The following is a 25,659-nucleotide window of genomic DNA, read 5'->3' as shown; positions in this document are numbered from 1 at the left end:
TACCCGCTCCGCCGATACCCGCGGCCGCCGGCCCCGCCCCGCCCCGCCCCGCCGTGGGCGGCCCCGCGTTCACCTCCCGCGCGGGCAGCGGGGCCGGCGACGGCGCTTCCCTCCACCTTCTCCCCCTTCCCCCTGTCCCGTCCCGCCGCCCCCCGCTGCTGCCGCCTCTCGCGAGACGCCGGCACGGGCAGCTCGGCGGGGCCGTGGCGCAGGCGCTGCTCCGCCCGTCGGCGGGAGGCCCGGCCCGGAGCGCGATCCCGGCGGAGGTCGCTTCTGCCGTTCGAAGCCGCGGCCGGCCCTCAGCCCCTACGGGAGCGGGGCTCGGGCGTCGCGGAGCCGGCCATTTTCCTGCTGGTTGAAGGGGGAAACGGCGCGGCCTTTGGGGGTCTGTCGCAGTAGACGGGAGCAGGATGTAAGCGGTGACACAGCACAGCCAAAGGCTGCTGCTCGAAAAGCACAGGATGGTTTAAATTCCATCTCCTACTCGTAGAGATCGAGAAAAGTCCTCAGGAGAGGAGCGGGAGGTGGCTGTGGGCTGCAGCCTCCGTTGCAGCGGCTCTCAAAGCTGCAAACAGTACTTCCACGTTCTGCTTCTGAGCTCTCAGCCCCCACGTTTCGTATTTCTTAACATCAGCTTGAAATGTAGGTTTTACAGGCAGGGAAACGGGCGCATCGCACGGCCCCGCGCCCTTCACAGCAGCTGAGGCCAATGGTCCGACTCGTGACAGCCTCCCTGCAGAGATGCAGCCTCAAAGCAGTGCATCAGACTCCAGCCCTTGCTTTAAATAGCTCTGAACACTGCAACTTTTCATGGTGATTCAGCCCAAAGGTATGCAGTGGAGATGTACGCACTCGGAAAACTCCACTTTTCCCTCGCTTTTGCTCCTTCAGTGCTCGCAGGTCACGTGAGGTTTTGTAAATAGAGGTTGGCTTAAGCCTTGGTAGCCCAGGTTTGTTTTACAGACACGCTGTGCTTATTTTATCTGTCTTTTTTTGTATCTTCATTTATGTGAGAGTCCACACAAGCAACAAGTTTTCCTGACCTCTCTGCTTTGCAGTTGCACCTCCTCCTACTTAGTAAGTAAAATTGGTTGCATTCTTGTGCCCGTTCACATGCTTGTATTGCATCCCACTACAGGAGTTTGAGGCATTTTACAAATAAACATAATTTAAGCGTCCTTGTCCCCGGAGTGAACTACCTCTCATCTTCCTGCCGGGTTGCAAAGCAGGAGGCACAGAGGGATGGAGATGATCCCAGTGTCACAGCAAGTCAGACAGAGCACATAGGATTTTTTGCAAGTCCTGCAGCTGTAAAAATGGTTTTGGTCCACGTGAGGAATGCGTGAACCTACCTGAGAATGTCAGCTTTAAATGCTTCTTGGCAGACCCAGGAGAGCAGTCAGGTCTCTGTGCTCTGGCATGAAGTCATTGTTCAATGGAATGACCAGAACGACTTTATTTGAAACACATTTAAAAGCTGGAAAAAGAACAATTGGGAAGGCTGCTGGCTGGAGCTGTACGTTCCAAAGAGAATAACCTCATTCCCGCTATTAACATCCAGACTAGCTCTTATCAGGGTCTTTATGTATCACCACACTGCTTCTCCTGGCTGCAGTCAGACCTGAAATGCTTGCCACCTGGAAAAGAGCTTGCAGCAGTCTCTGGCTGCTCCCACAGCCAAACATCTGCTCACCCAAAGAGCGTTCCAGGAGTGCATCACACCTCTCAGCTCCACAGGAATGGCAGAGAAGAAAGGCAAAGGTATTTTTGGGCCTTTTCCATTTGGATCTAATGGTCAGGGAACCTGCTGGATATGGCTGCCATCCACACATTTGCCCTGGGAAAAAGGCAGTTTGGGTTTCATCTTGTAGGAGAGCACTGCTGGGAAAATGAGGTTTTCTTCTTGCCCTCTGTTAACAGCTTGTTTGTCTTAAAGTGAAACTAATACCTAACGCACACAGAACAGAAGTAGGGTAGAAAAAGTCATATTGAAAATGTAAGTTCCCATTCCCCACTGCTTTTCAGCAACACAGAAGCTAAAATGCAGACTAAGGCATGCTCCTCCTGAACCCACCCCTGTGGGTAGTGGTAGCAGGGGCCTCACACCTCGTCTGTTAGAGAACGATTGTTGACTACTGACTACATTGTTGACTATTTCTGTTTCATTCCTTGCCAGATTCACTGACAAAAGAAACAATCGTCAGGGCAGAACAGTGTTTTAAAAGTTTCGCCTTGCCTCTCTCCTTAATGAAGTGCAATGAGCCATAGAACAGAGCTCTGTGTCCAAACACAGCATCAGAGCCTATGATGACCCAAGCTATGGACTCTGTCACTGCTCTGAGAGTCAGGATTTCACACAGCCAACGCCACTCCTCAATATCAAAGCTCTCTTCAGGGGCACGTTTGTGACAATGATCACATTTTAATGTTGGGGAAGATGGCAAAAAGGTTGTGTTGTCCTGACCAAATTCTGGGCAATTCCCAGAAGGCAACACAGAGTGGCCAGGGACCCTGTGTCCACAGGGAAAACACTGAGGGATCCACAGAGTGAAAATGCTATCATAGATCATTGCTCATCTTCCTTCACCTCATCTTCTCCTTTTATTTCACCTTCCTGCACAACCCTAATTCTCTTCAGGACAAAGAATCTCTACATAGGGATTCCCATACATTGCCCTCCAAATCACTGCCTTCCATCTATCATTCCTGACGTTCTACACCCCAGTCCATACCAGACACCTCATCCTCTGCCTTTCTACTAATCCACCCTCTTGTCTTGTCCCTCATATTCTTTTCACCCACCAACCTCACACTGCTTTCAACTCTTCTTCATTTGCTCTTCTTTTACCACTTTGTATCACACACACAGTCTCCATTCTACATCTCCACTCCTCAAGTTTCCTCTCCTTCCATCCACTACATCCTACATTTCCACACTGCTTTTAAGCACTAACTTCCCTTGTGACTTGTTTCCTCATTTCCTTGTCTTGATGGGTTTTGCTTGATAAACACAGCTCAGGGGCATTCGACGTTCTTCAAAGGAGGTGCTGTCCTGATGTTTGCAATTGTAACAGTGCTGCTGTTACCCCTAATGAGTCCTGCAGGGATGGATGCAGCTTTGCCATGGTTAGAATGGAGGTGATGGGGACTGCTCAGGGCTGAGCCCCTGCAAGTCAGTCACTGGGACTCTAGTGGAGAATCCATTAGGAGTGAAGGACGTGCTGGTAAAAGACCATTTGTTAGGCTTTCTTTCCATCAACAGCAAGATCAATAAGTAATTAACTTTCTGCAATAGGATTTTTGCAAGAAAAATCATGGTTCCCCCCAAAACACTGGCAGCTTCTCAATTCTGCCCACAACAGAAACCTTCAGTTTCTCTCCATCCTTTCTCCTCCTCGTCATCCTCTGGAAAACACATCAGTCAGGCAGCAACAGCAGTAACTCAGCACCAAGACCTGAGGTAAGGTTCATAAACAGAGCTGTAAAGAATCCACAAAGTAACCAGGGCAGCAACAAGCGTGCAGGGGATCTTTTTGATTTCCTAGGGGAAAGACGACTTACGACAGCACCATCACTCTCAGTTACAACTCCTGCTGCCCCAGTAACACCCAAATTTATTGGCCAATTTCAGCCGAACCATACAGAAGGGATGAAAGCACTCCCAGGCAGTGAGTTTATAGGAAGGACTGGTACACTGACTGCATAGCAAAGTCCACACAAAACCCCAGAGGAGTGTTCCAAGCGGGATAAAGTTGATGCATGGAGATACTCTCTTTACTTTTGATTATTTCCTTGGACTCTGAACGTGGAATGCTTTGTTTATTCTTTGTACCTGCTGAAGAAAGGAGTAAATTTCCTCCCCGACCTTATCCTTTCTATTGAAATTGCCAGCAGGGCTCCAAAAACATGAGGGTGCTATACTAGAGTTTCCCATGAAAGAAAATGGATGTATCTGAATTGCTTTTGAGAAGCAAGGCTGCAGGCACAAAATACTGTGAGTGGAATCACAGATACTAGCTTGAAAACTAGCAGCTGGTGCAAGATGCATGGGAAATGGTATTGGATCAGTGCAGGGCCATGGCAACACTGCATCCAACTCATCCCCATGCAGGCAAGAGGGGCACAGGACCTCTAAGCTGATTCAGACAGAGGAACTCTGACAGAAAATAATTAAGTTATTTGGGAGTAGAAGTGCCCAAGGTCACCTTGCAAAGCCTCTTCTGCTCAAGGACTGATTTGTCATTCCATTTGCAGCTCTTACCAGGGGAAAAAACAACAGAGGATGGAGGGGGGGGGAGAAAAAGGGAATTGCATCAAGTTACAGACTGGTTCTGTTTCTTCTCAGTCCCTTAGGATCTATTTTGGTATATAATTATTACAGTATATAATTACAGCATAGAAGGGTATTCTTCCTCCTCCACTGACATGGCTCAGGAGGCATTCAAACCTTGAGGGAAGGGACCAAGATCCCTGAACCTTGTATTCAAAGCACCAGATTAACAGGTCATCAGATAAACAAATAAAGCATAGATCAACCATCACTCAGACCCACAAAATTACTGTGTTGGTGTGCTAAGCATGGCAAAGAGCTAAGTGTCTGGGCCACATACCCATAAGAAACACCAATACTTTGATCTCTCTCTTGATTTATTTGCATATCCTAACAAGTACCTCCAGTTTCAATCTGCAAGTTTTCAACTACCTGAACAATATTTATTCTTCTTTGGTTTTTACTCATCTATAAAAACTGAAGCAACCCCAAAGCAGCAGAAGGGAATCCCAAGTTCGTGCTCAACAGCAGTGGGTGCCTGCCCAAGGGTGAGCACAGCTCCATGCACACAAAGGCACAGAGGCCAGGAGCAGTGCCTGGCAAGGAGCTCAGCCTGGTTTCTTCCAAAGTCTGGCCTGCGACTCTTTCAGACCTCTTTGATTCAGCCCTTGCAATATCCAAATTTTGCTCACACATGCCAAAATACTTCTTTTACCAGCTGCTTGAAGGGCTGCTTTGATGTGGATTAAACAGCAATCTGGGGCTAGCACCTTGCTTTTAGAACACTGCTGGTGAGACATCAATCTTCTGCTACTGCACAGAAGCCTTAAAACATAACAAGGCATCAACAGAGCTGGTTTGATTTAGGATCAATAAGCAGATAAGAGCAGCTCTAAATAAGTTACACTGGGAGCAAAAATAGCAGAGAACAAGATGCAACCCAAAACACATCAAGAAATCTCAGTACTTCTGCCCAGTCAATTAATTTCCTTTCACATTATTAGTTGTATCATTAAGGAAGACTCATTCTCATGGATGAAATTCACTGACACTAAAAATGACTGTTTCTTTCCCAGATATCTATTAGAGAAAACAGATCTCAGGGCAGATGGTGCAAGTCTGAATAATCTGTATAAAAATAAAGCTGTGGTTAATGACTCAAAAAAAAAAAAAAAAAAAAAAGACAATTCCCCTGTAAGGTGGTGAACAAAAAATACATTTGTAAGATAAGCCATAGGGAGGAAAGAGACAGAGTCCTGCTCCCTGCCTCCGAGCTGCCATCATTTGAATACTGCATTTAAATGAAATATTGCAAAATTAGCATATATTCAGAAAGGGTTCAAAGAAAGATCAGCTGAAACAAGATAGAAAATAATGAGATTTACATAGGAAAAGAAGGCAAATAAAAAGAGCATAATAGAAATACATTAACAGATGCAGTCATGTACAAAAGACAGGCCAAGAAGTTCTGCAATCCTTGTCTCTTAGAAGAAGGGCAAGAGCTGAAGGATGCAGAACCAGTGAAAGGAAGTGTGATTTGCACAGAGCTGCACGTCACAGCAAGGCCAGGAGCTCTGCAGGATCTAAAAGCAAGCATTCGTAGGGGAACCAGCAGAGCTGAAGTGCACGCGTGGCAGAGCCCCAGGGCTTGTGTGTACCCAGTCTTACCCACAACACACATCAGCAATAGCAACCACTTCACCCTAGGCCTGACCCAGTCATTGATCTTAGGGCCTTAAGCTCAGAGCCCGGAGAGTTTATAGCAGTTTATCAAGTTTAATCCAGTTAATTCTCCCCCGCTCCCGCCTCTCACACAGTCAGACTCGCGCTGACTGACAAAGGCAATGAGCTCAGCAATGCCATTGCTGCTGTCAGCAGGAGCCTCCAGAGGCCTGGGACTGCACTACCAGCAGCTGCAGAGCTGAGCGTGCCTCCGGGTTCAGCCAAGGTTCCCAAAATGCTGATCAAAGTTACCCATGACAAAGAAGAGAATTGCATTTCACTAAGCACCCATTTCATTTAATTCCAGGTAGCGATCATTATGAGCCTGTTGGAGCAGATCAGAGCAAGTTGGTCCTGAACTGTGCAGGTCCCAGGGGTTCAGCAAAAGCTGCTTGCATGAAATTCATTGCAGGGCTGGAGCAATTACAGAGCAGCAATTAACTGCCAGCTCAATCAGGCAGAATCGAAGCACTGCCTTGGCCCCAAATCAGGGGCCACATGAGGAACACATGAGCTGTGTGGAATCAGACCTGATTCCAGACCTGCATGCCTGAAGGAGGGTCACCAGAGAAGACCACCAATGCAAAAATCCCACCTACAAGCTGTTCTTGGAGTCTCAGCTGATAAGAGTTGAAAAACTCTTTTCACCTTTCCGTGCCTGCTTTCCTCTTCATAAAATACAGCAGCGTCTCCTTAACAGCTCTCTAAAACACTGCACAATGCACGTAAGTGATGTCTTATCAGGAGAGCATGCAATTACTGAAACACTCGTTACACAGCCCCACCACTCACAGGCAATGAGTTTCTATAGCAACCAAATCCATTTCCACAATAACAAGGTAAGCTACCTGTCAATTTAATGAGGGCTTTTGCATGCAGCTGCACATCTAGAGCACTGAGCAGACAATTCTGAATGGTTCAAACAGCAGCAGTTACTTTTCTTCAGTGTGCGTCTCAGAGCACAGGGTGGGCTCTCTGCATTTTCATAACTTTTGAGTCAGAGGAATGCAACAATTCACTTCAACTCATTACCTCCCTGAACACATTCGAACACCCATGGGCCCAACTATTTGATTGCTGATTTACGATCAACATCTGTTCCAAGGAACGCTACAGAAGAGACAGTAAATGAAATGAGCTGTGTCAAAAATGACAGAATTACAGAAGGAAGAGCCCTTAATTGCTGGTCAGGGCTTCTTGTCAGCTTCCAAAGCTTCCATGTCAAGGTGTTTTGTTGCCGTGTTGTTTTGTTTTTTTTTTTAATTATTATTTCCTCATTGATGATTCACACTTCAGAGAAGCACATCAGGAGGACTTAAAATTAGCCTTATACTACTTCACTTTGAAAATGGCCAGCAGCTTATTAAAAATCCACTGCAGGGAGGTAGGAGAAAACTCTTCAATTCTTCATAAAATGATCGAGAAGACAGCTCTTCACAACTACAGGGTTTATGTAATAAAGATAATGGGTGTTAAAAACATCTCGTCATTAATGGCAACGCTAAAGTTCTGCACTGTTTTTGGCAGAAAGTACTTTCTCCAGTCCAAATGAAAGATGAGCCTGCTAAGCACTGTAGATTTAAGTTCTATCTTATAATAACGTACATACTGATTATGAATGAACAAATTCAGAAACCGGAAACTAAAGCAGACTTCAGGGAAGAAATTCTGTTAGCACAAGAACGACCAATTGACACTTCAGCTCAATAGCATTACTGAACAATAACTTTGAAGAGTCTTCCTGATGAAGGGAAGGAGTGCCAGCTGAGATTTGGGTGTTTCTGATCACAGCAAGCTCACCTAAGGACAAAGAAAAGCGACTGGTAGAACTGCTGATGTCCCTTAGATGCAGACAGCTGAGCAGGGGCACCCAATGCAAGAAGAATACTTGCTGCCTTCCACTTCAGATCCATCAGATAAAGCACCATGTTAAGTGAGCTCAGGCACCCATGGGCTGACATTAGTCCTGGAAAGGGGACAGGTAAACATTCTCATTCTCCTCTAGTCCTCAAAGGAAAAGCAGCAGGCCAGCAGTGTCTGTCACTGCTCTGTTAATATACAGAAAATCATTTCTGCTCGTAGATACAAATACTGAAAAGTTGCTCCACCAACTTTAAGTGCACTTTCCCCCACTAAACAGGGAGAGCTTCAGAAATGAAGTCACATATGTAAGATGGAGCCTAAGGCATATGTATAAACACTACTTCTCAGTTTTCAAATTCACTAGCAAGTGAGACTACTCCAGGAGTTCCCAAGGCTCATATCAGTTTCTAAATGGTTTAAGAAACCAATTTATTTTCTAGACACTCCATTAATCTTGACAAATTAACCTGCTAATTATAATGAGTTGTAGTATCACTAAAAACACAAAAAGCAAAACCACAGCAACACACAGAATAGCCACAAGAAACTGAGAAAATACAATCCAAAGCAACTGTGAAGCAAATACAGCTAACATTCATATTGATCTGGGTATATTTGATCACTTAGGGAAAGATTCCCTATGAACAACACATAGCCAGACTGGTTTTAGTATTAGTCTGCATTTATTTCCATATTCAGCTCTTTGAGGGAGACATCCTTTCGCAATCTGAAAGGAGGAGGATACAGCCCACTGTAGTGCTGCTTCAGCACACTAAAACGCATCATACGAAAAATGGATCTGTTGACTTTTCCCCAAACAAAGTGAACATCTGTCCATGCACTCGGGACATAAAAAGAGTCCTGAAACAGAAACATTGTGTGTAAGAGATGCGCGCTGATGGATCTCACTTCACTGGCAGGAAGTCAAAAATGCCAGTTGGGAAGGACTGCACAGGAGTCAGGAAGTAAATACTGGTATTAGTGGATCTTAAAAGAAAAATGAACCCTAAAAAAAGAATAAAAATTTAAAAGCAGTGCCTTTTCAGTATCTCACTGCAGCAGGCAGCAAGACTTCAAGGCACTACAGTGTGGCAAAATGGAGAAAATCTGGTGCATCCACCCTTCCAGAGTGCAAGAATATGGATTAAAAATTCCAAAATTGATGTAGACTTTCTGTAAATGAACAAACCTCTTTTCAGCACAAGTTACGGTGGTGCTGCAAAAAGGAAGAAAGAGATGAGTCAGTTGCTGTGCTTTTTACAAACAGCCCTACCACAGATGTTAGCTGGTGAAAGGCTACAATGCACAAGCTTCACCTGTTCTTAAACTGATATTTAAATCCAGAAACTGGGCAGCTTCTCCCCCTCCCCCTTCCATAAAAAAATCTCTCATACATGGAACATAAATAAGCTAGATTCAAATAAATCTCTAAATACAAAGTCCACTAATTTTTCCTACAGGTATAAGAGTTATACTGCTCCACATTTTATACTGACTCCTTAGATACCCAGGGGCTACAGAGCTGTACAGAGACAGCTGCAGAAGGCATGTTTCCAGCCTCCCCTTCCTTCAGGGAAGTCCTCAACAACAGAAAACCTGGATTACATTCCTGTGTCAGACCAGTAAACTTTCTTCTCCCTCCTGAGTACAACAATTGAAAACTCCTTAAAGAGAAAACATTTCCTACAGGAGCTGCTAGAACTAGCATCTGTTTTCAACACACAAGGATACAATATGAATTCATGAAGTAGAACTTGGAAAATCATTGGATTAAATAAAAGTTTCAGCATCAAGCAGCGACAGTCAGACAAGAGAAAGTGCTGCTGCCAGATTTCTAACCATTTCTGGAAAATTATAGCTTTAACATGGATATTTAAACACCTACTCAGTTATGTTATAGTTAATTCATTGTTTAATCTAAAGCATATTATTTAAGCCCCACCCAACATCACCTAGCATGAAATTCTTACAGAAAGCAAATTTTGAAATTTTATATTAGAGTTCTGTCAGTAGGACAAATTGAAGAGCTTGCAATGAGCTGTTTAAAAGTTGACCCTAATTATCACAGCAGTGATTACTCTGGTAAAAAAAAAAAAGACAGTATTCCACTCAGCTCTTAAGTCTGCTCAGCTCATAAATCTGACTGTATTTAAGAAAGCCTGTTTGTTCACTTCAGCCACATAAACAAATCAACTCAGAACAGCACATGCATTCACACAACAAGCAGACAACAACCTTCTGAAACAAATTAATTTATAGTGGCAGCTGACAGTGAAGTTTCTCTTTTCTGAAAGCTTTCTTACCACAGTTTATTAGATTACTCTGGTTCTGCAAGGGTAATAATTTCTTCATTGATAAAAAATTCAACAGTCTCCTCCTCCCAGTCATCAACATTGCTGTCCAGCTCATCCGTGTCCACCCCTGGAATGGAGAAAGGATTAACACAGTGCCTCAAACACAGCAACGAGAGAATGATTCCATGCTCATTCAAGGAACAGTTCTTAAAATAGCACTGAAATAAGAGGTATTTGTTGCTTTAAATCACAGCAAGGACATGCTAATCTAGGTGTTCCTGCTCCAGCAGGGGGGATTGGACTGGATGATTTTTCGAGGTCCCTTCCAATCCCTGACATTCTGTGCAGTGTCATTAAATGACAAACAAGGCATTGCTGTCTCCCACCACAGAGTTTTTTGAGGACTTCTCTGGTTATACATAACATCCAAATCTATTATGCCAAGGTCAAACCAATGCTTGCCTTGAAGCAGAAAGAAGCTATGTGAAGCACAGGCAGCCAAGCCTGGCAGCCACCACTTTCAGTTTTCTCCCATGCAAAAATTCATTGTGACTTAAGAAAACAAAACTCAAGGACAAAACCTTCAGAAAGGGTTTGGCAGAAAAACAATAGAGAGAAAAAGAAAACAAGTTCCCAGAACAGCTGTCACTTGCTAAGAAGTGGTCGCTATCTAACATCAAGTCTTCACAAGCACTGCTCACCTCCTCGAAGCTCCAGGCGCTCGTTCCTCTGCTCCATGTACAGCTCTTGTGCCATCTTGCGGTACTTCCTGAATTCTTCCATCATCGTACGTCTCCTTTCCACCAGCTCCTACAGAGGCAAGCAGCAGCTGTTAACTCTCATAACAGCAGCATGGAAAGCTTTTCTTCAATCCTTTCTACTGACTTAAAACCTTTTATGTAACGTAAAATTGTTTCAGTAAGGGTTTGTTTAGTTTTGTTTTTCTCCTGTTATTAAAAGTTTTTTTTCATTAGTTTAAAGAGTGTCTAATACCACACTAAGAATCCCAAACTTCCAATGCTTCTGCTTTACTGAACTATCACCATTGCCTCTCCAGATTCATTACCACTTAACCTGACAGTTGTGTGGCATCTGTGCGTGCTACCCATAGGAAGCAAGTCAAGCACCTGGATTAACACGATCACAGATGTTTATTATAAAAGAAATCTAACATACATAACCATTGCAACATCATACAGCTTAAAAGAGCTTCATTTATGTTTCATTATGTTTCATTTATTATATTTCAAAAGTTATCTTACTTTTGAAGCTTTAGACTGGCTCAGGCGATCCTTCTGCTCAAATATCTTTGAGTACTTCTTCAGATCCTTCTTAATTTGCTGTACAACAGAATTTTATTTCAAGTAAGGTTGAAGTCAGACTAGCAATCACAATCATTACATTCTAATAAGAATTACTCTGGCAGTTTTGAGCAGGCTTAATGTATTTAAAAACTGCTTTTCTAAGCAATTCCCCTCCACTATGATTTTATTTGTTCTTCCTGGCTTACAGATAACAACATTTCTCTAAGCATTCAATTACAGAAGTCTGGACAGGTAAATTCAGTTATGTTACACTTCACATCCTTTCACAATACCACAGCTGTAAGCACAACTGGTTACAGTTTCTATTCCAAACATAAAGAACAGTTAGTATTTATCAGTCACTCCCACAAGTGAGGTCCACTACGGCAATACGGTTTTTCAAAAGCTCAGGGAGAAAGGCAATTCTACAGCTCTAACAGTTCAAGCCTCATTCTCAAGAAAAGAAAGATAATTTCTGGCTTGTATATATATGTACACACACACACACACACACACACACACACACCAAACCCATGTCCAACAGGATTGAGTGGAACATGCTACCTTGATCTGATCCTCACTGAGCAAGGTGGCTGGTCGTGGTCTCCACAGAAGCTGACAGAACCTGTCCTTATTGTTTTTCTGAAGCAGACGTCCTTGGAAGGTCCATAACCAATATGCATTGTCCACCTGCAAGAGTGGTGTAACATCTCATCAAGGCAAGCTGTAACTTAACACTCTCATTCTCACTATGTATCTTTTAAGGATTTTTCATTTGTACGTAATAAAAGTAGCATCATTAGTCAAGGAAAAGGACATGCTCTTTTTGTTAGCATCCTCTTTGCACAAGCCAAATTCATCAGCAAAAGAGTTCAATCGTTCCACTGAAGCCTTGCATGAAGTTATATCTGGATGCTCAAAGTTTACAATAGCAGACCTTGCTTAATTTTAAAGTCCCACATTCTCTGTCTGCACAGATGATTACAGCACAGGGGCTGGAACCATGTGAAAGTAGTAACAAATGCAGTTATTCTTCTTATTCTATGCAGACCACACAGATGACATCAAGCTCCAGTAGCTAAAGATACATTAAGAGATATAATGAAAATCCAGAAAAAGGACACTTGCTTTAGAACTGCAAACAGCTCAGCCAGAACTAGTTTTCAGCAATCTGCAAAGCATACAGCCCAAATAAACACTGATATTTACAAATTAACGTGTAAAACTACAGTGCAGGTTGTAAGTATAGGATAAGTGACAGGTGTCCATTTTCTCTTCATGACCAACAGCCATTGCCAACACCTCCAGAAGGGGAAGGATGAGTGCTCTGGTACCTTATGGCTCCACCAAGACACAGAAGTCACGATGTATCTGCCTGTAGGATCCCATTCCACATCTGAAGCTGTATAGTGTTCAGCAATATTCATCATGGTGCAATCAGATGTATCAACAAATGCTAAGGCACCATTCATGCTGCAAAGATAAAAGTGACAGTCTTAACACTAGCATAGCTCATTTTTTTAAATAGGTTTCACATCTTTTCAGCAATCAGCCAAGACTCAGCCCAATAACTTGCATCTGTGGCTAAAAATGTAATTAAATATAACCAAAAATCAACATAAGAACAAAAAACTTCCATTAGTATGCTCAAGGACCTTTAACCCATTTTACATTCATTCCTAAAGTCACGATGAAAACACATGAAGTCAAGTTACAGGTGAAGTTTAACAACAGTATGCCAAGACACTTAAGAAATGAAGATAAGTTCAGAAATACAAATAGATTTCTCAGATGAGCAGCATCACTTGTCTGAAACACACAAAGCCAAATAGTGCCCAGCTGGTTAATAAAAGTCTTCACCTAGTCTAACGTGAAGCTTTTCTGATATATATAAGCAGTGTGTACACACATACACATGTATATAAATAATAGGGCTCTGTTGTAAGAGCATTCTAAGAGTACTGCCCATAAGAAGGCACAAGGCTATGGCAACAACCCATTACAGGAGCCCATGGATTAGTTCAGCAATTAAACACCAAAGTGTTTCTAAATACCAACTCAGCTGTTGAAAAAATTATTCTTCGTTTTACGTGGCAGAAATACCAAGTCAAGGTTACTGTTCCTTGATAGAGCTTGGTCCTTTGCGTCTTCCCTTTGTTTCTACAAAGCCTTCTCAAGGTTCTACTAATGCAACTGGACAGGGTTTCAATAAAGCAATGAAAGCCCTTGTGAACTTTAATAATGTCAAGTACCGAATAGATTCAAGCTGTCAGATTACCAGAGGTCCAAAGTAACTCCTTCCCTCCAGAGACTCTCAAAGTCAGTAAGATTTTTTTGCCCATTTAAATATCAAAACTTTGATTTAAAACATTTGTGGAGATAACAAATACTTCCTGATGAGATCATCTAGCCCTTTTTTCCTCCTTTAAAAGGAAGCATGGTATTCAGTAACCCGTGCAATGCCCACCTTCTGAGGCCAGCCAACACTACAAATTGACCTTGAGGACTCCAGAATATCGTGTTTGCCTGCTGTTTGTCAAACGTTTCTGGAAAGAATTCAGAAAAATAGTTACAATCCAATCAATCCCATTGGTTAGATCATAAGCAGTAAATACACCCATTACTCAAAAGACATCTGAACTCAGCAATGAAGTCTACAACAGTCCTTAGCTGCAGGCTTCCGAAGACAACACCCAGTAGTACAAAAACATCCAAAGTCAGCAGAAAAAGGGAGATCAGAAGATCCAATGCCCATCTTGAAAAAATTTTACCTAGTTAAGTCTGTGTTATTGCCTTGCACAAGCATCCCAAGACCACATAATTGTTCTAGCTTGTAAGCCTTGTGTTCTCAGACACTGGACTGATTTCAAGTGGAAACAGTTTAGCTGTCACCAACAACCTAGGTTTCTCAAATACATCAGGTGTAGCACCTACTGCCACACTGCCACAACCAGTCACAGTTTGAGTTTGCTGCACACAAAATGCTTAACATCTGCATTTCACTTATCTTTCCTGTTACTTACTGATGAGTTCTATCTTCCCATTGTTTTTAACATGGTAAAAGGAAACTGAAATTCGTGGAGTTTCTCCATGCAACACAGCAAACTTGCTTCCATTTGGTTCCCAAGCAAAGGCTATGATGCTTTCTGCAAAAAAAATAAATAAAGAGAGGTCAAAACTATGTAAAAAAACAAAGAAACCTATAATAAAGAGCTTCAGTTACAAGAAGCTATCAAAGAAAACCAAGATGTTGAAAACGGAATCCAGAAGTTAAACTCTGCCATAAATAAAACCTGCTTTTAAAAAACAAAGGTTGATAAGGCAAGTGCAGGACCCTGGGGAAGTGTTCTGACAGACCCAACAGCTCCAAAGTCTCTCACACTAAAAGAGTGTTTTCAGATAGTCAGGCCTTCATCTTTTCAAGTGTTTTCAATCCTGTCATTAAGTTCACTACAAGCATGAACAGCACTGAAAGCACTGCCTTCTCACATCACATGAGAGGCCTTGCAACACGAATACCATAGTTCCCATCAGGAGCAAGCGCCCTCATTATCATCAACAAACGTTACATGTTGATGGGAACCACGTAAGGCACCACATCTGCCAAAAGAAAAGGCTACGTAGAACAGTTAAGCATCAGAACGTTGGAATTACCTTTCATTTCCACCACATCCACAGGCACCTGTTTCTCTCTCATTCGGAATATTTCAAAGTTGGTCACTACTCCCTGCAAGGGCCAACATCAGCTCATTAATCAGTACAGAAGCAACAGACCAGGCATCACCAGGCATAGAAGGATGGCTACAAGATTGGTCCAAGACAACTCAGGATGACAGTCAAAGCTCAAGATTTTTTTCTTAATAAACAGTGCATCCTCATTACTGAGCTACTCTAAATCCTTTTGTTCTGTTAAAGAATAACAGAAGGATTGGATACAGCATTTTCTTTCAGACTTGAATTAGGCTGAAGTAGATAAAACATGGTAAATTCTGCAGCATAGCCTATGGCTTCAACACCTGATTTCACAGAGAGCAGGGAAAGAGACCTAGCACTCACTCACTTAAAAAAAAAACAACACACTAATTAACTCCACCATATCAGTAAATTCAAAGCAAATCCTGGATGCAAACATCCAGGACATCTGGCTCTCCACATGCTTCAAACTCAGCAGTCAAAGCTATTTTTATTTTTCCACTGTAGAATTTAAACTAGCTATGTTGAAAGACAATATTGAAAGAAAATGAAGCGTCAGCATGAAAGGAACCAAGTTTTATGAACACAATCACAGCCTACCCACCTGTGTGCCTTTGGGAGTCCTGTCTACCTTCACACACAGGTAATCACCATTCTTCTGCCAGTGTAGTTTACAATCTACAACATTGAACAAATTCCGCACACGGATCTCTTGTCTGGCAGGCAGTTGCATTAAGGTCACTCTTGCTGGGATGTCTTTGTCCTCAGGCACCCAGAAAGCAATTATGTTACCACCTGGAGACCATGAGAAATCTCTACAGGAATGAAGTTAGACATATTCCACTTTAATTTTTAGTTAGAGATACTGCAAGCAGAAATGATTTTCTGTGTTCTGAATGCTGCAGACAAGTATATCAACTCTCAGTAAAAAGGCACATACAGATGAGCAACTCAAGAGTTTCTAACCTCACACACAGCATGTTTTTAATTGCCATTTAAACCTGCTGTATCATCAATGTTATCAAAACAGTAAGATTCACTGAAGAGAAGGGTAGCATAAACCCAGACAATGTATGAAACATGATTAAACCAATGAGCAGCTTTCCCTCTTTGAAATTACAGAGAAGACAATCCTCCTGCACCTGAGTACACTGGATTTTATAACTGTTTTTTCCAAAAGGCCCCTCAAAAACTCATTGGAATTAGCATCTACTGTGCAGGCATGCACAGAGCCAAACTAGTTCCTTGCCAGTAGGCAGCACAGAGTGCACAGCACACCAATCTTAAAAGATGTTACATAAACTGCGTACCAGTCTTGTTTGGTAGATGAGGAACCAGGATGCCAGGTTAGAACTACGTTACTATAAAGATTCCTAAGTACAGACTGACGTACACAGCTAACAGCTTAAGTGAAAGCTTTCTGCTTTTTTCTTTTTTGGCAGTTTGTCTAAAATTAACACTTCAGTATCAGGCTATTTGCTCTAATCAGTATGAAAGTCACTTCACTAAATGAAGTCCTAGACATAAAGACAAAACAGAGCAGTTACTTTTAGAAAGGGAAACACTCACCTTATCCCATTGATTTTCAAGCTTTTTTTGTCCAACAATCCCATAGACTAAAAGAAGAGAAAGCTGTCAACTTTCAAGTAACATTCTTGCACATACATTAAGAGTAGAAGGCTTATGTCTAAGAGCATAAACCAGGAAATTTTGGACAGAGATCCTTTATCCCTTATATTAACGTAAGTATGCCACAGTAACCAATAAGACTAATTCTATGTAATGATTTTTTAATGAGTAGCAGCCCATGCTATGATAAAAACATAAAACAGACTAGATTGTGCTGCAATTTATTATGTCTTTTGGGTATTCTGCAAACACCTGCCACCAAGGCCTGGATGGCATTGCATAACTTCGATTCTGTTAACTACTATATTGAGCTCTCCAGGCTTTCTAGAAGCACAGCAAGAACACTGCAACACCGCTGTGAGGCTCAGCTAGTTTTCTGATCCAGGAAAGAATCAAGAGATGAGCAAGTGGATTTCTTCCCTTTTAAGCTGTAGAGTGCATTATTAAAACGTAACTTTAAAACATATACCACGTGAAATGCTGACACTGTAAAGCAATAAACATTGCACAGAAACAAAACACCAACTTACAGGTGTTTCATAGATGCTGAGGGTATCTGAAGTCATTCGAGCGAAGAATTTCCCATCATGACTCCATCTAAGAAAATAAAAAAAGAAAACCAGGTGAGAGTTGCCTGCTCGTCAAACAAAGTCCAGGGCTGCTTGCTCTCTAACACTGCTTTGCAACCTACTTAAAAATAGGCCAGTGAGCCGAGTTTTCACAGTGGAATCCTCGTTTCTTCTGCCCAGTCAGAATATCCCAGATGATAATAGCCTGAGGGTCATCCTGTGTGTCCATCAAAGGGCTGAAGGTCACTAAATATCTACAAAGGAAATAATCAATTTTACTAATAAGATTTGATTTAATACGCGAGTACAAGCAGGCCTTCATCCAAATAATATTAAAATACAATGCACTTTTAAGCAGCACTTCCTCTAACAGGATGTTTTAGAGATGAAAGAAAAGCTTCCAAGGCATGGTAATTCCTAGCACCCCTTCAGCTGAAAAGTCTCTAGATTTACATGCAAGTTTTCTTGTACCAATCTTACAAGGGAAATTTCCCCAGATACCTTGTTACCTACTATGTTGTTTTGTGACCAGAACATCACTGACTTCAAATCAAATACAAATCCATAACCTGTGCCAACCAGAAATACATGTATGCCAGACATCTCCATTTAGAGATAAATAATCTCTTTCAAGTACAAAGAACAAATGTTACTGCTTCCAAGTATCTTACTTGATAACTAGCAAAGATGCATCTCAGTCCCAGAATGATTTAGAAATGATTCCCTAAAGAACTTTTAAATGTGAAAGAAAGCTTAAAGTATAAATTTCAATACTACAGATGTGAAAGATGCTTCTCAGCTAAATTTTCTCAGAGAATCTGAAGTCTAATACTACAGACCATCCCCACCTAACCAAAGAGAAAAAAATACCATTCCCTCAGATAATAATGACTACAACGAAGCCTGCCAATTCAGGTTTGTAGAACAGTAAGCTCCAGACTGCCTTAAATATATTCCCTGAAGTCAAAGCAAAGTTTGACGGTTCCAGTTATCCTGAAAAGGGTCTGCCTATGAAAAGCAACACTTCCAAAGGCAGAGGAGAACTAAAGACCTCAGTCACACAAGATCTAACAACGCAGCAGAATGCACGCACTTCAGATTCTGATCTCTTTGCCCAAACCAATGTCACCCTCCATACCTCTCACAGGGCGAGAAGTCAATAAGCTGTACTCCCTGGTGACTGAACCTTTGAATCTGCTTGAACTTCTCTCCACCCCAAAGCGCGATGCCCCTCTGGTGGAACGTAGCCAGATAGGTACCCTTGGGAGACCAACGTACGTAGGTTTCTGTCCACCGCTGCAAAAAATAATTAAAAAATAATTAAAAGTGTATATAAAACAATCAAACTTCGTGCTCAATAACTGAAGGAGAAAGACTCCACATGTGGCCAGTAACATCATATTTCACAAATCCACTTGCTCAGTGAAGATCTCGGAATGGGCGATGTTCACACACAATTCATAGCCCTCGTTCATTCTTCAGTTGAGATTGTTTCACCTTACTGAACTGCAGAAGTATTTACCAGGGACAGTAACAACCAGTGTTGAGTAACAATTGCAACAACCCAGCAGCTTCAGATTCTTTCCTGGACTGCAGCTCTGGCGAGAACATCTGCCTTCTCAGGAAGCTGAGACTCCTCACACTTCTAACAACACTACATCAGAAAGGTACCAGCAACACAGATCATGGCCAGTGCTACCCATGGTGATGAGCACAACTGCTCTCCACCCCAGAGGCAGTTTCTTTCAACTGTAACACGTAATGGTTGTTAGAGAAAGAAAATGTTTCCGGGCACCTGCAGTTCTTAGCAGGTCAGCTGGCTTATAGCAGGCATGCACACTAACTCCCCCATTTATATGGTATTACCAAACCAGCTGGTCTTCTTCAGCACCTCTGCTGTGAGCACAAAGGGAAAAATGACCAGAAGCCACATGCTTAAGTACATACTTAGCACTAACAAACAGTATTCCTCAAACTCTGACTATGCATTTTCACTCACATCTTCCTGAATCACTTACAGTGTACAAATGGTGTACATACAATGTACTAATAAGCATCACAGACAGGTTAAATTAAAAGAAAAGGAAGACAGACTCAAAGGAAGTTAACTCCACATTTGTTTTACCTATGCAGCTAAGCCTAATTCTAAAGGACAATTTTACTGCTCACTTTCTAAAGGAAGAAAAGAGAGAAAAAGTATTTCAGCAGGGGAAGATTTGCTTTTTTTTTTTTAAACTACAAGCCTGAAGTGTTACAAAAAGAACACAAGTGACAGTGTATCTGCAATGCACAGCACTTCCATGACACTCACTGCTCTATCCTCAATTTGAACAGGCTCCTTGATATCATTCCAAAAAATGGAGGTCCGGTCTCCTGACTCAAAGATCACACTGTACTGATCTCTACAATCAGGATCTTCCAACCAGTAACGAAGATTCCCCTAAGAAAAACAAAAGATCATCAACAAATCAAAGACAGGAAGACAAGCAAATTGCTATCCATATGGCAGGTGGAAGTTTGTCTCCGCATAGCATGCACCATTGGTGTTCTATCATTCTATCATATCTATCAAATAAGTTACTGAAGTGAAATTACATAATCCAGACCCAGTGGTTATTTGAGGCTGTAATGCTATAATGGGATGATAATAGCAGGGTGGCAAAGTCTTTGGCTACAGTGAGAATGAGCCCAAATACAGCAGCCACCAATGCAGAATTGAAAGAAAAGATCTGCTTTCCTTTGGAATGCCTCAGGTAGGCAACACCTCCAGCAAAAGATATCCTCACCTCCACTGCCATCCCTTAAATGAGATCTGAGAAGGGGAGGATCCTGTCTCCACCCCTTCCAGTCACTCAGGTCACTGCTTGAACCTGAGCTCCCTTTGGTGGGCCTTGCCTTTCTACCAGGTGCTCAATCACTGCTGCAGGCCATGATTTAGCATTTCCACTACATGGGCTAACAGTACACATCATAAAAAGGTGGACCTTCAAGGTAGTTCAATAACATTTAACACATTTCGCCCTAAGTAACACAAGGTTTTGTTTGTTTTAGAGGTTTTTGTTGTTGTTGCCATTTGGGGTTTTACTTATTCAACTATCCCTTCCTCCAGAGTGCATTTCACAAAGCTAGTGGTAACCAGGCACAATTTAAGTTGCCCTCAAACATTTAAAAATATAATAAGATGCTTTCAAAATTCTATTTTTAAATAGGTTGCATCAGGTCACTGTTTATCCTAAGTTTCTAGGTGGAACTCCAAGCAGAACCACTAATGTGAGAACAAAGGAACTGGAGTATGCAATCAGCACTGTCCCTGTCATTAACTGCATAATTTGTTAGTATTCACTTTTCAAAAAACCCTTACCAAATCTTTAAAAGGCTGTTTCTCAGGGATTTCCCACTCGTCACTGATTGTCATATACCTGAAAGAACAGTTGGAGTGGTTATACTTAGTGTAGGTGCTCTTGATTTGAATCCAGAAGACGATAAACTTGTGATAGTTGTACTCACTTGTCAAAGTCTGTGAAAAGATTGACTCTGAAAGTGTGCTGCTTATCCAGTTTGTATCCATCTGCATTCTTCACAGCATCCACTGCATGAGATGGAGACATGTACTCCAGAAAGATGTACCTACAATGCAGGAATACAAGAATGTAAGAGGATGTTCACTGGTCACTACATAAAAGAACGAATACGTTAAAAACAAAGTACTGATGTTAATGATGGGTAAGTAAGAGCAGTGTTTCAAGCCTAACCCCCAGCAGGTGCTATCATGACTTACCCTTTTGTCTTCCCATCTGCTTCTGGATAAAATTCGTTTATAATTTTACCAAACTTGGAAAATATTTTGTGGATGACATTCTTGAGTTTCTCAAGTCGGTCTGGTCCAACCTGGGGAACATTATCCACTACGATCACTGAATCAATTCCATCTGCTTCCTGTGGCTGGTCTTTCAGCACATCACCAAGTAATTCTGCAAACAAGAAGCAAGAATGAAGCACTGGCTTATATCACAAAAGAGAAAAACTGAAGGATAAAAATAACTAGAGATAATAAGAGAAGGGAAAGACCTGAAATTCAGGAAACTGGTTCAGTAACATTTAAGAAATCTGGTGGTCAGTGAAGCCTTCATCAGAGAAACTAAGTGAATACAAGGCTCCCCATCAGCACTTGTTTGTTGAGATACGACAGTCCTCCATTTCTTGACAAGCTTCGAGGAATTAACTCCTGAAATCTTTCTTAATGAAATGCATTGGAGACATCAACAGTCCTTCTATTAGCTCGTTTCAGGAGCTGGAATTGGCTCAAGAAGCTCTCAAAACCAACAGAGCAGAACACGGTAAGATTCACTACCCAGTGACAGGTAGACTTACCAAATCATAACCACATGACTTTGACAGATCTAGCACATACCTCCCTTCCTTCCACACTACAACAGCTTTAGCACAATTCTAAACTACCTTCCATTTCAGAAGCTCTGCATGTATTAGTATCACTGTAATTATGGCAGAGAACTCAAGCTCATTCAAAACCTTTAATTAAACAAAATTAAGGCATCTTAAGACACCACGAACCACATTAAGCTAGCAACTAATGAATACAAGCACATCTTTTGTTACCCTGTATATTCTTCAACCATACCAAACCCCCCTCGCCTACCATTTTACACATTCATTGAGTACTTGCTGGTGGAATGGTTTGTTCAGTGCTGTCAGCTTCATCTTCTTCTTACCAGAGTAAAATTGCCAAGATCTTGCAACATAGTTGAAATCATACCAGCAAAGAAGGAAGAACGTTCAGAATGACCGTAACCCAGCAGTTGTGGTTTTAATATCACACCAAGATTAAAGCAGCTGAAAGGCACACCATACATCCCCTTTGTCACACACAAAAACCATGCTCAATTAGCCTCAAGCAGCAGGCTTCACAACACAGTTTACCTGCGGAATTCTCTACACATCTTACTTGAAGCCGCATCTCAAGTCAATTCCATTTAATTATTTTGTATCCACAAACTTAACCCCATTGGTAACATTGAATTTAAACACATTTGGGTTGCTCTCCCCTCAATTTTTTTCTACAAAGATGAAGGCTAACCCAGTTTGAGCCAAAGACTCAGAAGAAAGGAAATAGCTGCAAATAAGTTGATTTCTAAGTACCTATCGTACCTCAGAGCATATTAAGATATATTGCCATTACCCAGCCAGCTAACAACACACATACACTGAAGCTGTGGACATGTAAACCACCTGCCTGATAGCTAAGAGATGGGCAGGGAAGCATCTGTTACGCCTACAAAAACTCCAAGGACCAAAAGAAGGACTTTCAAAGGCTGCTATTATAGGAAAACAGTATCATTTTTTAGTTCTAGAATTCTTCACATCTTTCATTTTCCCTGCATAAAATGCATAACATGGAAGCACGCCCCACAAAGAACAGCAAGAATAATTCCATAAAATATAATGAAAAAAAGAGATAATTCTTAGGCTTCAATAATCACTTTTTCATAGCCACTCCCCACGAAAGGCTATAAAAGAAAGGAATGCTTGTTTAGCTGAGCACAGAAGTAGACAACATTCTATACCAAGTCAGAACTGCAACAGGTCAAACACATACCTACACTGTGTAACTCCTCTACCTCAAACTCAAAACTATGAACAAAGGAACCTTCAAAGGGCAGGCAGCTGGTTCAGCCAGCTCTTTTCCCACAGGCCAGAAGAGAGGGGTGTGGTGGGTACACAGCTATCTTCAGCTGGCAGAATTTTAAGGACCTCTCTCATTATCTGAACTAAAACCTCATTGCACCCGAGCGATGATCTGACACATTCTTTCTGTGTAGGATGGAACAGCCGTTCTGCTGTGCCAACACCACTCTGGGAAAAAAAAACCAATACCAAAGTAACACCTGAGATGACCCAATCTTAAAGCCAGTCCGACTCAAAATTGGTATTGAACATGTAATTCTTATCATAAACAGTGAAATAGCTTTGAATCAGTGATGCTGATGGCCTGGAATTGATTCTCCTATAGAGTTATCAGGGTAAAGCAAAAGGACAAAGGTAGCCCAAGAAGTAGCACAGGTAGATGGAAAACCAGACCAGCAGGAGTGACTAAACTTAAACACTGTAATTCAGCCACTAACGCTGTATTATTCACACAGATGAAGAGTTAGCCAAATTAACCCTAAAGAATAAAACACAAGACGACAGAAAACGTTCCCAGGTTCTACCTACACACTGACATGAACCTGATAATCCCCAACGTAGACAAAGCATCCAAAGCAAACACTTCACCAGACAACAAGAATCCAGCGATAAACTTGCAGACACTTTTGCCAACGTGTCTCTAAGATATGCACATGTTCAAAGTGCTATACAGACTGCTAAGAATAACATGCTTTTTTAATTCAAAATACTTCTCCACTTATTTATTAAGCTAAACATAGAACTGGAACACAAGAAAGCACAATTATCACCTGTGTTCCACCACCGATCCAAACCACCTGCTGACTTAGGAAGCAGCGCATGCTTTAAGATGCATTTTTCCGGTTCTGATACGTGTGACTATTACAGAGCCTACAGCAGCATTTACGTCAGACTGGCACAACAGACAAGTGGCTTTGCTACTCAAGAATTGGCACGGTTGATCTTGAAAGATTTGTCCGAAACCGCTGAAATACTGAAGCACCATTAGCGCCCTTACACCAGAGACAGCTGCTGCCACAACGCCTTACAGGGCCAGACGACGGCTGGGTCACCGCACGACAGTCACCGTGCAGTTTTTCTCTGAGGTCCCAAGTTGCTGCACACCGCAACTCACCGCCACGTTTCAGGAGGGCAGCGCGGGGCGCGGCCCGCACGGACACGGCACGGCCTCCCCGCGCTCCCGCAGCGCCCGGCCCAGCCCGGCCCGCCGCCCCCCGCCCGCACCTTCGTCGCTGATGTCGTCCACGAAGCCCTCGGGATCGCTGAAGGAAAGCTCGTCCTCGGGCTCGGCGGGCGCAGCCTCCCCGTCCTCCCGCGGCTCGCAGGGCTCGGCCGGCGGCTCGCTCTCGGCCTCTTCCGGCGGCGGCTCGGCCTCGGGCCCGGTTTGAGGCTCGGCCCGCTCGGGGCTCTCCCGGCCGGACGCCGGCCGAGGGGAGGGCGGCTGAGGCGGCTGCGGCTCGACGGGTGGCTCCGAGGCGGCGGGCGGCTGCTCAAGGGGGCCCTCGGAGCCGCCCTGTTCCTCCGGCCCTTCTCTCTCGTCCTCCTTCAGTTGCTGCTCGGGCGGCGGCTCGGGCGGCGCTCCGTCGGGCCGCTCGGGCTCCTCGGCCGGGCCCTGGGCGCCGGGCGGCGAGGGGCTGTCCTCAGTGCCCTGCATGGGGGTCGGTGCGGGGCCCCAGCGGCCGCGCGTTCCCAGCTCGAGGGCGACGGGAAAAGGAGCGGGGGAGGGGCGAGAAGGCTCCTACGGCCGGGCCATGTGCGCCAGGCCCCGCGAGCCGCCGCTACCAACGGGCTGGAAGGCGGGGGGGAAGCTGCCCCGCCCCGACGGAGCTTTCGTCCGCCACCGCCGCCGCTTCCTCCCCGCTCTGCCCCGCAGCAATCGCCACCTCCTTCGCCGCTCACTCCCCCTCGCTCGGCCGGCAGCGCCGTCCGTCCTTTCCTGGCGCTCACGGCTGCAGCTCCCCCCGCTCCGCCGCTCTGTGGTTGAGCCCAACATGGCGGCTCTGGTCCGTTCGCTGAGGTGGGGTTGGGCCGAACCATTTCGCGGGAGACCAAAAGCTGAACGCGTCTCGGTGCTTAACAGTAAGGGCGACGGCAGAACCCTCCGCCCGGTGCTGATGCCTCAGACCGTCCCCGCGTCCAGCACTAGCCAGGAGCCGACGGCACAGCGCAGCGAAACTTGCCGCCTTACCCTCCTCGGAACTCCCGCCATGGGCCCGCCCGAAGGCGGCGGGGCGAGCGCCGGCGCTACCAAAGCTTCTGAGGAGGTAGGGGGTGCGGTGCTGATCCCGCGGCCCGCCAACGCATCGCCCTGCGTGGGGATGGGCTGGTGCTGAGGGAGTTGAGCGGGGCTGTAAGCTGGGAACGGGCTGTGAGTGCACGGCCAGCTCAGAGAGCTGAGCTCTGTGTTCGTTAAACCATGATTTTCTACCGAGGAGACTTCAGGCTGATGCAGAAATGTGTGTATGTTCAGCGTGTGCCGATGTATCCAAACTGACGCAGAGAACCTGCAGCATTTCTTTGGTGCCATCAGGTTTAAGGGATGGCTTTAGACGAAAAGGATCAGAGCAGTTCTTGAGGAAGAATTAATCTCCATTTGAGCTCCTGATCTTGCT

General features: G+C 43.7%; 1 protein-coding gene across 1 annotated transcript; it reads right to left on the bottom strand.

Moving 5' to 3' along the window:
- Nucleotides 1–8,516: 8,516 nt before the first annotated feature.
- On the bottom strand, nt 8,517–24,716 carry EIF3B (eukaryotic translation initiation factor 3 subunit B). Its single transcript, XM_042864591.1, has 19 exons — nt 24,272–24,716; nt 21,123–21,315; nt 20,852–20,971; nt 20,706–20,763; nt 19,656–19,784; nt 18,483–18,640; nt 17,467–17,598; nt 17,306–17,372; nt 16,716–16,762; nt 15,751–15,961; nt 15,108–15,180; nt 14,477–14,599; nt 13,921–13,999; nt 12,788–12,926; nt 12,018–12,143; nt 11,412–11,489; nt 10,851–10,959; nt 10,159–10,276; nt 8,517–9,071 (listed from the first exon to the last, which is right to left on the bottom strand). The coding sequence occupies exons 1-18, from the start codon at nt 24,699–24,701 to the stop codon at nt 10,173–10,175; spliced, it is 2,376 nt and encodes a 791-aa protein (XP_042720525.1). The 5' UTR covers nt 24,702–24,716; the 3' UTR covers nt 8,517–9,071; nt 10,159–10,172.
- Between the last annotated feature and the right edge of the window lie 943 nt (nt 24,717–25,659).

Source organism: Lagopus leucura, unplaced genomic scaffold (assembly GCF_019238085.1).
Source record: "Lagopus leucura isolate 7727_CA_CO unplaced genomic scaffold, USGS_WTPT01 Super-Scaffold_760, whole genome shotgun sequence".
NCBI classification, from domain to species: Eukaryota; Metazoa; Chordata; class Aves; order Galliformes; family Phasianidae; genus Lagopus; species Lagopus leucura.
Note: the sequence above shows the minus strand (reverse complement) of the source record. Positions and strands in the feature narration are given on the sequence as shown.